Source organism: Erinaceus europaeus, chromosome 9, assembly GCF_950295315.1.
Source record: "Erinaceus europaeus chromosome 9, mEriEur2.1, whole genome shotgun sequence".
In the NCBI taxonomy this organism is placed as follows: Eukaryota; Metazoa; Chordata; class Mammalia; order Eulipotyphla; family Erinaceidae; genus Erinaceus; species Erinaceus europaeus.
The window spans coordinates 104,441,197-104,455,166 of record NC_080170.1 but is presented as its reverse complement, the minus strand read 5'-3'; the positions used below and the strand labels follow the sequence as shown (position 1 = coordinate 104,455,166).

The 13,970-nt window shown below is 38.2% G+C and overlaps 1 protein-coding gene across 5 annotated transcripts in view; it reads right to left on the bottom strand.

Moving 5' to 3' along the window:
• Nucleotides 1–13,970, bottom strand: part of ATP13A3 (ATPase 13A3) — a 73,790-nt gene that overhangs the window by 12,292 nt on the left and 47,528 nt on the right. For all 5 annotated transcript variants that reach the window (XM_060198490.1, XM_060198489.1, XM_060198493.1 and 2 more), the window contains 13 exons: nucleotides 13,658–13,675; nucleotides 13,415–13,568; nucleotides 13,185–13,305; nucleotides 9,340–9,464; nucleotides 8,301–8,476; nucleotides 7,328–7,450; nucleotides 7,162–7,241; nucleotides 6,165–6,207; nucleotides 5,969–6,078; nucleotides 4,650–4,746; nucleotides 3,838–3,910; nucleotides 1,666–1,843; nucleotides 543–730 (listed from right to left, as the gene is read on the bottom strand). In XM_060198490.1, coding sequence (XP_060054473.1) covers nucleotides 543–730; nucleotides 1,666–1,843; nucleotides 3,838–3,910; nucleotides 4,650–4,746; nucleotides 5,969–6,078; nucleotides 6,165–6,207; nucleotides 7,162–7,241; nucleotides 7,328–7,450; nucleotides 8,301–8,476; nucleotides 9,340–9,464; nucleotides 13,185–13,305; nucleotides 13,415–13,568; nucleotides 13,658–13,675 — 1,486 coding nt within the window. The remainder of the gene's footprint in view (nucleotides 1–542; nucleotides 731–1,665; nucleotides 1,844–3,837; nucleotides 3,911–4,649; nucleotides 4,747–5,968; nucleotides 6,079–6,164; nucleotides 6,208–7,161; nucleotides 7,242–7,327; nucleotides 7,451–8,300; nucleotides 8,477–9,339; nucleotides 9,465–13,184; nucleotides 13,306–13,414; nucleotides 13,569–13,657; nucleotides 13,676–13,970) is intronic.

Sequence of the window (13,970 nt, the reverse complement as noted above, 5' to 3'; positions counted from 1 at the left end):
CAGGCTTTCCTCAAAGGAATAATTTATGAGGTGAAAATAATCAGCATTTATAAAGAGATGGACCTTGGATGGTATTTCTCCCTGAATTCTATGATACATTAGTCAATTACAAAACTCACCCCTTAAATGGCGTCTATTCTTTTTAAAAAATATTTATTTATTTTCCCTTTTGTTGCCCTTGTTTTTTTTTTATTGTTGTTGTCATCATTGTTGGATAGGACAGAGAGAAATGGAGAGAGGAGCAGAAGACGGAAGGCGAGAGAAAGATAGACACCTGCAGACCTGCTTCACCTCCTGTGAAGTGACTCCCCTGCAGGTGGGGAGCCAGGGGCTCAAACCGGGATCCTTACACCAGTCCTTGTGCTTAGAACTGGTGGCTTTTAATTTTAGACTTAGGGTGGCAACAACCATGAGAATAAAACAAGACAGCAATGATCAACCTCACCATCTTCATTGATTTGTGAAGAATTATTTTATAAAACGCACTAAACTATTTTTGAATTACTTTTAAAGCAGAGTAGCAATTATAATAGTCAACTTACAATTCTTGTAGCAAGGTTGCCTGAAGGGCTTTCCTTTTGAAAAGGCAATTGCCACTATGAGGTACTGAAAACAGGAGATAAAAAACACTGTGGTATTTTCATAATTTTGTATATTACGTTCATCAAGTTCAGTTTCATTGTACAAATATGAAGAATTCCAATACAGACTTCCTGTTGTATTACAAGCACTGAAACACACAAAGAAAATGTTTCGTATTACTAAACATAATATTCACTTCCCCCCAAATATCATTTTACTTTAACTATCCTGAATCACTGTCCTAAGGTACCACTTCAGTACAAAAATCCAAAATATCAAGCTATAAATAAGTTTATCTTTATAGAACTGAGAAGTCTGGGAGCTAATTTAAGGGCTATTTCTCTTCCCCACAAATGTGCCACCATCTTGGTAGGGTTAACTAGGACCTTGCCTGAACATCTTCTTACAGACAGATGTTATCAGGATAGTAGTCAAGTATGAGTCAAATTATGCAAGTGTCTAGAAAAAAATGCAGTAACTTCTATGTGTATTGTTAGAATTAGTGTTGTGTGCATATAGGCTGCATTTTCTTTCCTCCGTCTTATACTTCTTTTTTTTTAGAAGCCACTAAAGTGTTACTGAAGAACAATGGGGAGGAAGCAAAGCAGCTCCTTCTTGGCTAGTGAGTGGGGACCTGAGAAATGAGCACTAGCCGCACGCACTTCACGCCAATTTTGGCTTATGCAGTTGGGCAAAATCATCTACAAGTGGCCATGGAAAATCCATGGTCCTCATCAATCCACATGCAATTAGACTTTCCCCCACCCCACCTCCTTTTCTTCCTTTGAAATAGCTTCTCAAGGGTTCATGGTGGGATATTACTAATGACTGAGTTACTCAACTTTGAACCTGAGCAGAAGCCAAAAGTTGATGGCTCCTATGACAGCGTTCATCTGGACTGAGATGGACCTACCACCAGGACTGGTGCAAAACCTACTGTTCCTGTTCACACAGGCAGCTCTGGCTTCCAACCAGCAGAGGTCTAGTGTCTTCTGATAAGCCTTAATGAAATGCCCAGCAGGTGGCACTAATGGTTGCAGTCCTTTATAAAGTTGTCCAGTAAAAAAGGCTTAACCAACTTACTCTGAATGTGGATGCCATACTTCATACCAAGGTTGCTGCTTGACCCAAAAAAACCCAAAAGATTGAAATCCAATGCAGATCACAATCTGAGACAAAACGGAGAAGAGAAGAGCCCCAGATATAAGACCTGAAGGTGGTCTTTGAGCCACAAGTTCCTTCCATGCAGGATTTAAACTCACTGTATTGAGAAGCAAATGAGAAAAACAATGTATCAAAATCAATGTGATTGGATTTATTTGAGAAATTAACAAGTCTTCCTCCAATAAACCTTTAATATGAACACACAAACCAAACCAGATGTTGCACATACACGTTAAGACATACATAGTCTATAAAAGCAAGCGATTTAAGCTATTCCACTGAGGTGTTGTTGTTGTTTTTCCTTTTTCTAGAGCACTCTCAGTTCTAGTTTATGGTGGTGTGGTGGATTGAACCCAGGACTCTGGAGCCTCAGGCAAGAGAGTCTCTTTGTATAACCACTGGTGTTTTTTTGTTTGTTTTTACATTAGCTTACTAAAATTCAGAGGAAAAACTGAATAGAAACAGTATTAAGCATAAAAACTGTAAGATCTGTCCCTACATTTGTATAAGTAAAAAAAATATTTCACTTCTAATTTTTAATTGCAAAGATGCAGTTAAAATAAACATATCCACTTAAGATATTAATAAAAGTATGAAGTAATATAAACAGGATTGTAACATAAAGAAGATTTTAGTCACTTATTTTCTTCCTGATGGTTTCTATTCCTTTCTTTGTAATTAATCTTCATCAAACTTTTAGTATCTAGTAAGCACTGCCTATTTCAAGGGTTCCTAACCATTGATTCTGCCTCACTACCCCTAAACTTTTAATGTCTGGAAATAATTTTGGATGTTACAAAGGTTGAGTTACTGGCATCTAGTGGGGAGAGGATAGAAATGCTGATAAACATCCTATAGTGAACACAAAGTCCCCCTTGTCTCCCATCTGGTCAAAAATGTCAACAAGACAAGGTCTAAGTCCATCATTCCCTCAATATTCATTAGTTAAATTTTAGCATTTAAAAAAAAAAAGCTTTCAGGGGGTCGGGTGATGGCACAGTGGGTTAAGCGCATGTGGCGCAAAGCACAAGGACCGGCGTAGGGATCCCAGTTCGAGCCCCGGGCTTCCCAACTGCAGGGGAGTCGCTTCACAGGCGGTGAAGCAGGTCTGAAGGTGTCTGTCTTTCTCTCCCCCTCTGTCTTCCCCTCCTCTCTCCATTTCTCTCTGTCCTATCCAACAATGAACAACATCAACAATGGCAATAATAATAACCACAAGGCTACAACAACAAGGGCAACAAAGGGGGGGGGGGGAATGGCCTCCAGGAGCAGTGGATTCATGGTGCAGGCACTGAGCCCAGCAATAACCCTGGAGGAAAAAAAAAAAAGCTTTCTCGTCTCCTGCATCTATTTATTTCCGGTATGAAGTATATTTCCATCTAACTAAGTGGGTCTTATCACATTATCATCATTTATTTTGATAAAAACTGAACCAAATCAATACCGTTTCTCCTTATACAAAGTAGCCAGAAAAAACACAGTATCACATCTGTAATACACAGTCTAAAGACAGCACATTTAACAGACGTACATAATTGGTCTTTCACAAATGTCCGTCCATCAATTCCCCCCCCAAATAGTTGATCAAATTCAGGTTCAAGAAAATTAAAAAGATAACAAGATGAAATTTACAAGACTGGGAAATGGGGGTGGGGGAATATTAAATTTCAATAACATTGTTGGGACAAATAAAAGAAGCTGAATATGGGCTGTGGATTAGAAAGAATATGTCTAATGAATTTCCTGGCCTTTATAAATTGTGTGTGGTCATCTAACAAAACAATTCTGTTTCTGTTTTTTGTTTTGTTTTGTTTTTTAATCTGGGTCAGTTCTTCAGTGGTATACTACTGGGGCAATATACTGAAATATTCAGAGGCACAAGAACATGATAATCAGTTTTCCTCAAATATTTCATGGGGAAAAGGAACAATAAAACCAACGTGGCAAAAAATAACCAATGGGAATAATAAAAGGACATATTTACAGGGAACCTGGAATGGTATGCACTGCCACAACAGCTGGTATAAGTTTATAAATTCCATTAGATCCTACCAGAATTTCATATGGTTTGAAATCAGTAACAATACTCACTTGTAAATACCACTACCAAAATGATTGCCAGATCAATGAAGAGAAACTGGAAGTCTCCTAGGTTACTTAAGATCTACAGGTAGAGAAATGATTTTAAAAATATAATTAGTTTGCAGGAACTATTTTTATAGTAATAGTTTATTATCATTTTCCCTGGTTTTACTTCATGCTTTAGGGTTCCCTTCCCTACAGCAAATGACAAACTGCTTAAAAGTTTAACACATAGGGTCAGGGAGAGAGCACATAGCAGACTTTCATGCCTGAGGACTAAGCACCCAGAGTCAATCCCAGACACCATCATAAAAAATAGCTGAGGGGCGGGGATAGATAGCATAAGTGTTGAGAAATGTTATGTATGTACAAACTATTGTATTTACTGTCGACTATAAAAAAATTCATCCCCCAACAAAGAAGAAAAAAAGAGAGTAATGCACTGTTGTCTCTCTCATATGTAAATGGGGGGGTTGGGGAGATACCACAGTATTGCTCTACCATTCGTGATGGTCCCATGGCCTGCTGGGGCTCTAATTCAGGGCCTCCACTTATTCACTCTACCTGGCCCCCTACAATCATCTTTTATTCACAAGGCTTCAATCACAACTGTCAGTCTTGAGATAAATGCAACTTTACACTGATGAGGTTTTCTTTCTACTACTCAAAATACAGTAAGCTAAAGGGAACTATAGAGGTGCCACATATGCAAATTCCACAGTGAATGCAAGTATTCAAAATCCAACGTAAGTGTTCAATATCTCAGTTTAAAAGTTTTGACACACAAAGTGCTATCTCTACAAGCAATGTCAGTTACTCACAGAATACAGCAGAGTAACACTGAAGTACTGTATAATGCTGTACAAGGCCATGAATTTAAACACACAGAAGGAAGTCATTAAAGCAGCACGGCCTTCCCTGTGAAAACAAATGTTGGCATGTGGTTAAAAGCAGTTCAGACTCCTCCTCCAAACCACAATTACATCATTTCCTTTTAAAAAAGGATTTATTAATGGGGGGGAGGGGGAGAGAATGCATTATCTTAGTAGATCTGGTGCCAAGGATTAAACTCAGGACTCCCGTGCTCTACTACTCAGCTACCAGCTGATAAACATCAATAGTCAACAGATACTAGAAAGCAACCCTTTCAAAAATAATCAGTTTTATTGCTACCACGGTTAACACTGGGGCTCGGTGCCAGCATTACAAATCCACTACTCCTAGTGGCATTTTTCCACTTCTATTTTATTTGATAGGACAGAGAGAAATTGAGGGGGGGATAGGGGACAGAGAAAGACAGACACCTGCAGGTCTGTTTAATCACTTGTGAAACCGCACATATCCCTGGCCCTTCCTGCAGGTGGGGAGCCAGGGCTCTAACTCAGGCCCTTGTGTACGATGATTAATGTGTCTGCTCAACTGGATACACCACGCCTGGCCCCGACTCTCATTCCCCCCACCAGGGTCATTGCTGGGGTTCAGTGTCTGCATCACTCCAACAATTCGTGTGGCCATTTTTCCTTTCTTTCCTCTAAATAAAGATATGGGACAGAGAGAGACAGAGAGAAAGGAGAGACAGCACAACACTGCTTGTCAAGTTTTCCCCCCTGCAGGCATCCACATGTGGTGGTCTGGGGCTCAAACCTAGGCCCTCATGCTTGGCAATGTTTGCGCTCTACTAGCTGGCCACATGCAGGCCCTACAAGCACTATTCTACCAAGAAAGGAAGAACAACAATCTACCTGTTGATGATTAAGGTAAAAATCAAATATACTAATGCACAGTTGAAGCAAATTCATGATTTTCCTTTATTTTCCCTTTTGTTGCCCTTTTTTTTTTTTTATAGTTGTTGTAGTTATTATTGTTGATGTCGGCGTTGTTGGATAGGACAGAAAGAAATGGAGGAGGGGAAGACGGGGGAGATAAGACACCTGCAGACCTGCTTCACCGCCTGTGAAGCACCCCCCCCCCCCCCCGTGAGGAACCAGGGGCTCGAACTGGGATCCTTACTCTGGCCCTTGTGCTTCACACCACATGCGGCTTAACCCACTACCGCCCGACCCCAACCCTCCCCTCCCCCATTTCTATGTAGTTAAAACAAGCTACAAAGATAATAGGAAAATGTTCCAAGTTGTACTACCTGATAAGGTTTGGCACACAGGAAATACTGGGAGTTTTGGAGGTAAAGGGAGATGCCACTGAAGCCTCGAGTTCTGATAGGGAAATGCCTCCATGTGCCCTCTTCAAAGCCTAATGGTTTTAAGAAGAAAACTACTTAAATTTTGTGCAGGTGAATTAGGATTAAAAGAACTATATATCACAAAAACTATACTTACACCACAATCATTTGCACCATCACCGCACATCCCAACAAAGTAACTAAGAAAAAAAAATAGATTAAGATTTTTTTATTTTTCAAATATATACTATTTAAGATTTTTCTAATACATTATTCTGAAGAGCTTGGGTCTGTTAGCACTAAGAAATCTTCTCATTGTAATGACTACATGCATGCTAATTTGCAAGCATTGACAGCGTACGCCTGCAAGTTAATAGATCTGCTACTGTTTTGTTACAAGAAGAGCTAATAAACTTACTCATTTTTAGCATCTCAATTTCACTACCTTTAAAGCAAAGGATTTAGACTAGTACTATTCTTTAGTATACTTACATTTTTAGATTATCAGCTAAGACTTTTGCCTTAAAAACTGAATCATAATTACTTACTAAAGCTAAAGATGCACAGTCTCCATTTCTATCAAGCTACCTCATATCAACTTGGAAAAGAAAGTGAATACTTTACTGTAGGTAAGTAAGTGAGCAAACCTCAGACATCACCTACCTTATATGTGACAGTTATATATACATGAATATTATTTTCCTGGGTTTAATGTAATTCATAAAAATTTCAGGGGCTGAGTGGGTGGTAACAGTGCAGATGTTACTGCACACTAGGACCCATGTTCAAACTCCTGGTCCCCACCAGCAGAGGGAAAGTTCCACACACAGTGAAGTTCCATACACGGTGAAGCAGTTCTGCAGATGTCTCTCACTCTCTTTTAATCTTTATTAGATAGAGACAGGCAGAAATTGAAAAGAATGGGGAGATGGAGAGGGACAGAGACACTTGCAGCACTACTTTACCACTCGCAAAGATTTACCCCGGCAGGAGGAGAGTTGAGGGCTTGAATTTGGGTCTTTGCATATAGTAAATGTGCGCTCAGCCAGGTGAGCCACCACCCCAACTGTAGATATCTCTTATTCTCCCTATCTTCCTCTTTTCTCTCTGATTCTAACCAATAATGAATAAACAAATAACATATCAGTACTTACTCCACATTTTGCAATGCTTCTACTAACTGTGTCTTCTGGTCTGGTGCCATACGAGCAAACACAGTGCCATGTAGCATCAGCTGGGGGAAGGGGGGGGAACTTCTTTAAAATGTTGTAAACAATGTATTCATATGAACACATACATACACAAACCCAAATCACTAACCTTAGGAACAAGGTCTTGAAAATGTTCCAGTATGACTGAAAATGATTTTCCATTCATTGCAAAATGATAACGACTCATCTGAAGATCCTCTAAACTATCATCAGCCAATTTAATTGGGATAGCCTGAGTGTGAGATAGTCAGAACAGTATTTAGACAGCCAAACTAAGTAACACGATTCTATAAAGTATATTTTGTTGTAAATGGAATTATTTCATTTGACAGTTGAGAACAAATCATACCATTTCTTGAAAAATTAAAGGAAATCTATTTTAAGGTAAATGAATCACAACTTGCCAGGTGGTGGCACACCCAGTTAAAAGCACATAGGATCCACAAGGAACTGGGTTGAGCCCCTGGCTCCCCATCTGCAGAGGGGATACTTCACAAGTGGTGAAGCAAGCCTGCAGCTGTGTTCTCTCCCCTTTCTACCTCTCCGACTCCTCTCTTCTCAATTTCTCTGTCCCATCAAATCAATATATATATATGGCCACCAGGAGTAGAGGATTCAGAGTGCTGGCAATAAGCCCTAGCAATAGCCCTAAACCCCTCTCCCTCCCCCCTCAAAAGAATATCAGTTTCTATTTAACTATTAACTAAATATGAATGAAGCACCTACAGCATTATCACTCCAGAATATATTATATTTTTTAAAAAAATACCTTTTCCCTTTTGACTAAAAGTAAAATTCAGCAACCAGGAAGGCAGGTTCCTGGTTGGGAAGGGCACAGGCCTTGCATATGTATCAGGCCCCAGGTTCAGTTCCCAGCAGTACATATGCTAGAGCAGTACTCTGGCTGCTCTTGCACTCTCTTTATACACAAGTAAAAATGGGAATGCTGAAATTTCTGGAACTAGCACAGTCCTCGTAAGCCAAAATCCCTGAGATCATGTATATATCTGTTTTCACCTGTTCTGTAATGTTAAATTATTTTTTAATCAGATTTCAAAAGGGAAAATTTATCTTCACTTTACCTCGGAACCAATTGCTGACGAATTACTACACTGTGTTAGGGTGTCTGCATAGTGCCAGTTAATCGTGGCAACTTTCCCATCCTTTGGAGGTAATGCTTCAGCAATAATAACTTTATCATGAGGTAGTATCATTCCACAGTCTCTGGCCACAGAGATAGCAGTCAGCATGTTGTCACCTAATTTTCAAAATATTGAAAGTGCATTAAAATCAAAACAAAAACATGAACTGATAAAAATAACAACTATTTATTGAGACTCTACCAAGGTCCCCTTGACTAGGTTGAGCAAATGCAGATAAATGCAGTCTGTACTCTTGGAGTCTAAAAATAACAAAATCAGTACCTGCTTCCCTAAGTAACTCAAGCACACAGATGCTAAATAGTCACTCTCATTCATAAAACCAACTTGCACTCCTTTCAAGCCATGCACTAGTAGTACTCAATACGTGGCACAGTGCTAAATAAAGGACATGTATTCAACAACTACCTAGTGAAATAACACAGGAGTTAACTAGTGGGGTATATAAGAATACTACAACAGTATCACAGAAAAAAAAACACAAAGCAAGATTACACAAAATGATGAACAATGTTAATAATACCATCTTTGAGATGTAAAATGAAGCAAGACAAGCAGTAAAGAAACTCTATAAGAAAGCATTACTGAAGAAAATCCATATTTACTGGAGATACATGCCAATGTTTGGGAAGGATATTGCTAGCCAGAACTGAAAGGCCATGTTACTTCTTGCCCCATTCTCACACTTTATTTCCCAGGGTGACTTAGTAGGACCTGACAGAGTTAACTTGGGAAACAAAAGTCAAATTCTGTCATAGTAGGAGGGGGCAAAAAAAATGCAGAAGAGACGACGGTATGATGAAGAGATGAAGCTTTGAAAGAAGTTATCAGAACCAAGATTTATTGGAATGGGGTCACTATGGAATATGCTTTAACAACTGTGAGTACCATTACTCCTTAATATTACATAACTGAACTCTAAGTCACATTCATATGTTTTTGTGTCCTTTTATAAACCAACCTGTGACCATGACAGTGCGAATATTGGCTTTATGCAAATCTTCAAGTACTGCAGGAGTTTCTTGCTTTAATTTGTTTTGCATTATAATCAGTCCCATAAAATCCATATTATTTTCAATGGCATCTCTGCAAGAAAAGAAAATTTAACACAGTTATTATTTAGTCAAAATAATAAGTAATTGTTTGCTATGTATGGATAAAGCAATCTGAAATACTAATAAGTTACATAACATGCTGAACCATTTATATGTTGTATAAACATATGTTTGTAATTTCAGTATCTCAATAATTTTGAATCTGGAAAAACAATTCCCAAGAGATACATTTCTTGAAAGTAAATTTTACCCACTGAAAAATGGGACATCAGGGTCATTTTCAACAATATACTTTTGTAGGACACTGACCATTTCTAGTATTAAGGAACAGTTGTCTATGAATGAAGTCTGCTAAGTGATAGCTGCTTTCTTAAAAATCTCAATGAGTTAAAATGACAGAAATTCTACTTTCATTTGAGGAAAGTGGTTTGGGGTTAGGCACCATTATTACACATTTGAAATAACCAAGGAATTTTTCTACACAAAAACTCAAAAAAGGTGCTCAAGGTATAGAACTGTAAAACCTTAACATTTTTTGAAATATACAACAGTGGATATTAAATAGTAAGGAAAAGTCAATACTAAGTACTTCTACTAATGATAACAAGAAAAACAGACCTTAAAGCCTACAATTTATCTCAAAGGAGGACAAAGCTGCACTACTGTGAAACAATTATTACGTCAGAAACAGTGCAGTCAGTTCTATGAATAAGTCATGGACAGCTTAAACTCTAGCGAACAATACAATATTCAATTCACAAAGTAATGATTCACAGTCTGGGAAGTAGATGAGTATGTAAAATGCATTTCATGCATGTATAAAGTCCCAGATTTGGTACCTGGCACCTACTACGACAGAGCAGTGAACTATCTCTTTCTCCATCTCTCATAAAATAAGCAAGTATCTTTATTAAAAAGCAAACAGAGTAAAATGTATGGCCTGAGAAGTGGTTCAGAGATTACAGCTGTGGGCTTGTAAGGATGAGACCCTGTATTCAATTCCAGGCACCATATATGCTAGAACAGATAAGTGCTCAATATACTTCTTTCTCTAACTCATGAAATAAATCCATTACTATAGCATATTAGAAAATGCAGAGAGCTCAGGTGGAAGAAAGGAATAAGAGGAGAGAGAAAAGTTGACAGGGAGGGTAAACAGGGCAAAAGGAACCATGTATCTAAGGACATGGAAAGATGTAGGATTTTATTTATTAATGAGGAAGATGGGAGGGGAGGAGAGAAAGAACCAGACATCACTCTGGTACATGTGTTGCTGGGGATTAAACTCAGGACCTCATGCTTGAGAGTCCAACACTTTATCTACTATACCACTTCCTGGACCACTGCATTTAATGTCTTCCAACTATGCAACACAATATTTGGCTATTAGGGGAGTCGGGCAGTATCACAGTAGGTTAAGCGCATGTGACGAGAAGCTCAAGGACCCGTGTAAGGATCCCAGTTTGAGCCCCTGGCTCCCCATCTGCAGGGAAGTCACTTCACAGGAAGTGAAGCAGGTCTACAGATATCCTTCTCTCCCCCTCTGTATTCCCCCTCCTCTCTCCATTTCTCTGTCCTATCTAACAACAATGACATCAATAATAACTGCAACTGCAACAACAACAACAAATTGGCTATTGCTTTCTTTTTTCTTTCTTTTTTTTCCAGGAGTGGCATTTAAATTTGAATCATATTCCCCCCAAATAAAATTTTAGTAGGCAGAATTACTAATACAGTTTTTCCTTTTATTTACTTGGCTATCAAATCATTAGCTTATTAAAAGCAAGACTGTACTATAAACATTGCCCAACGTATTTCATCTAGTGTACCTAGAGCAACTAATACAAACGCTCATAGTTTGTGATGATATAATCAACTTCTCACTGTGCTGAGTGCTACATTACTTACACTAAAACCTAAGTACACATAGAAATATTTCTTCAGCCTACTTAGATTTTTAGAATTCCATCTGCTGGGTCAATATGCATAAGCAAATTTAAACTATTATGGGTAGTAAATTCTTTACAAATGTATAATAGTGCCATACATACGTTAATACTTTCTCAAATCTTCCCTAACACTGAGTACTGTCAGTGTTTTAAACTTGCCAATCCAAGGAGAAGTGTAAAATCTCATTCATTTAATACTTGCCAAGAATTAAAGTAGCCCATTATTTCCATGTTTCATTGGTCACCTGTATGTCTTTTTCTGATAATCTATCATTTTTCTAATTCATAAAAATTAATTTCTTTTCATGATAAATCTAATTTTAATTACTCTAGTAGGTAATGGGGAGCCAATTTCAAGAATTCTGAGACAGGTATTACTAGAGTTGAATGTTAAAAAACAGAAAACGAGTAATGGGAAGAAGGAAATGAAGAAAGAAAGAGCTCTGTTGGGAGGCAGTGTGGAAGATAGTTACAGAATGGGACGGTGGCTCAAAGAGCTGACTCTGGATTACGTCAATACAGAAGGGACAGGGAGAATTAGCAGGGCAGCTAATAAACAGCCCTTTTTCTTTATAAATGCTGAGTACACCATAAATATTTTTTGAGATTTTTTATTATCTTTATTTATTTATTAAATCCTTACAGAGAGAAATCGATAGGGAAGGGAAGTCAGAGAAGGAGAGAGACAGAGAAACACCTGCAGGCCTGCTTCACCACTTGTAAAGCTTTCCCCCTGCAGGTGGAGACCAGGGACTTGGACCTGGTTCTTGCACATCGTAACATGCATCCTCAACCAGATGCACCACCATCCAGCCCCCTCCAGAATATTTCTAAACAAACGTTATCATCAAGAAGAAAGTCTTCACTGGTCACAATAAGAATGACAATCCTGGGAGTTGGGTGGTAGCGCAGTGGGTTAAGCGCAGGTGGCACAAAGCACAAGGACCGGCTTAAGGATCCCGGTTCAAACCCCCAGCTCCCCACCTACAGGGGAGTCGCTTCACAGGCGGTGAAGCAGGTGTGCAAGTGTCTGTCTTTCTCTCCCCCTCTCTGTCTTCCCCTCCTCTCTCCGTTTCTCTCTGTCCTATCCAACAAGGAGATCAATAACAACAATGAGAAACAACAAGGGCAACAAAAGGGAAAAATAAATAAATATAAAAAAATTTTTTTTAAAAAATGACAATCCTGTGGTCCGGGAGGTGGCACAGTGGATGGGCACTGGACTCAAGTATGAGGTCCTGAGTTCAGTCCCTGGCAGCACATGTGCCAGAGTGATGTCTGGTTCTTTTTCTCTCTCCTCCTATCTTTTCTCATTAATAAATAAATTAAATATTTTTTTTTTAAAAAAAGATAATCCTTAAGATGTGGTACCCATATTTGTAAGGGAACATATCTGTACAGTGACTTTTGCAATGTTGTTTAACAGGACTAGGGTTTAGGGGTGGAGGTGGTAATTGGTTATTGTGACTCACAGTGCTGAACAATAAGTATTTAGTGCCAAACAGAGGCCCTAAAAGTGCATATTATTAGATAAAAGTAAACTTCTTTAAATTATCTTTACTAAATAAAGATAATTTTGCTCCTATACACGATGCCACCTAGAGGCTATATATACACATATGCGTGTGCATTTGCAGACACTCCATAAATATGTATGTGTGTGTAGACTGGCATGCATCCAGTGAATATCTGATGACTGTTCAAGCACAGAAAACATGTGTATAAATTACTGTACATGATTAATAAAAACAAATAATGCATGAGGAGAAAAAAAACCCAGAAAACCTATTCATCGACCTTACCTGCTGATATTTTGTACTTTATGCCAAGTGAGTTTTGACTCCAATTTCCTGTGTGCAAGAGCAATCACACGGAAGCCCTGTTTAGTATAATCTTCTAAAACTGTTTCAAAATCAACAGGAACTTTAGAGGGAGAGAAAAAAAAAAAGGGAAAGAAATATCTTTTTTAGACTTGTTGATACAAGCTTACAGAATCACTAGAATTATAACCAAAGCCCAGTCATCTCCTCACCTGTTTCAGGTTTACAAAGATTGGCAATGATCTCAGGTGCTCCCTTCATGTAGGCATCCATTTTCTTATCCCCTAGCACCCTTGCGACCACACTCATTCGTTGCAGAGCAGAAGAAAATGGGAACTGGCGGACAATTCCAATCTCATAAATAGCCTATATAATCCAGAAGATGCACAAAGCATTCATTATTCTTTAAGGACTAATATACTTATGTAATAAAAAGAATTGATTTTCATACTTACTGGAAGTTCAAACAGCTCCTAAAAATAAAACAAAAAATAAAGTAGTATGGATCAAATCCAGTAACACAAAAAAGTTCAAAAGTAAACAATCCACACAACATTATTTGGAAAATAGCAAAAAACTTTAAAGCTTGAAGATTACTTCTTTACATGTTCCCACTTAAAATTTGACTATTTTTCAAATACTCTATCTTAAAAATTAACATATTAAATACTAAAATAACATATGCAAGTCTTTCACGCACTGTTGTTATTACATTTTACTTATATTTTATTACATCATTGTTTTTTAACTGCCACAAGGGTTATCACT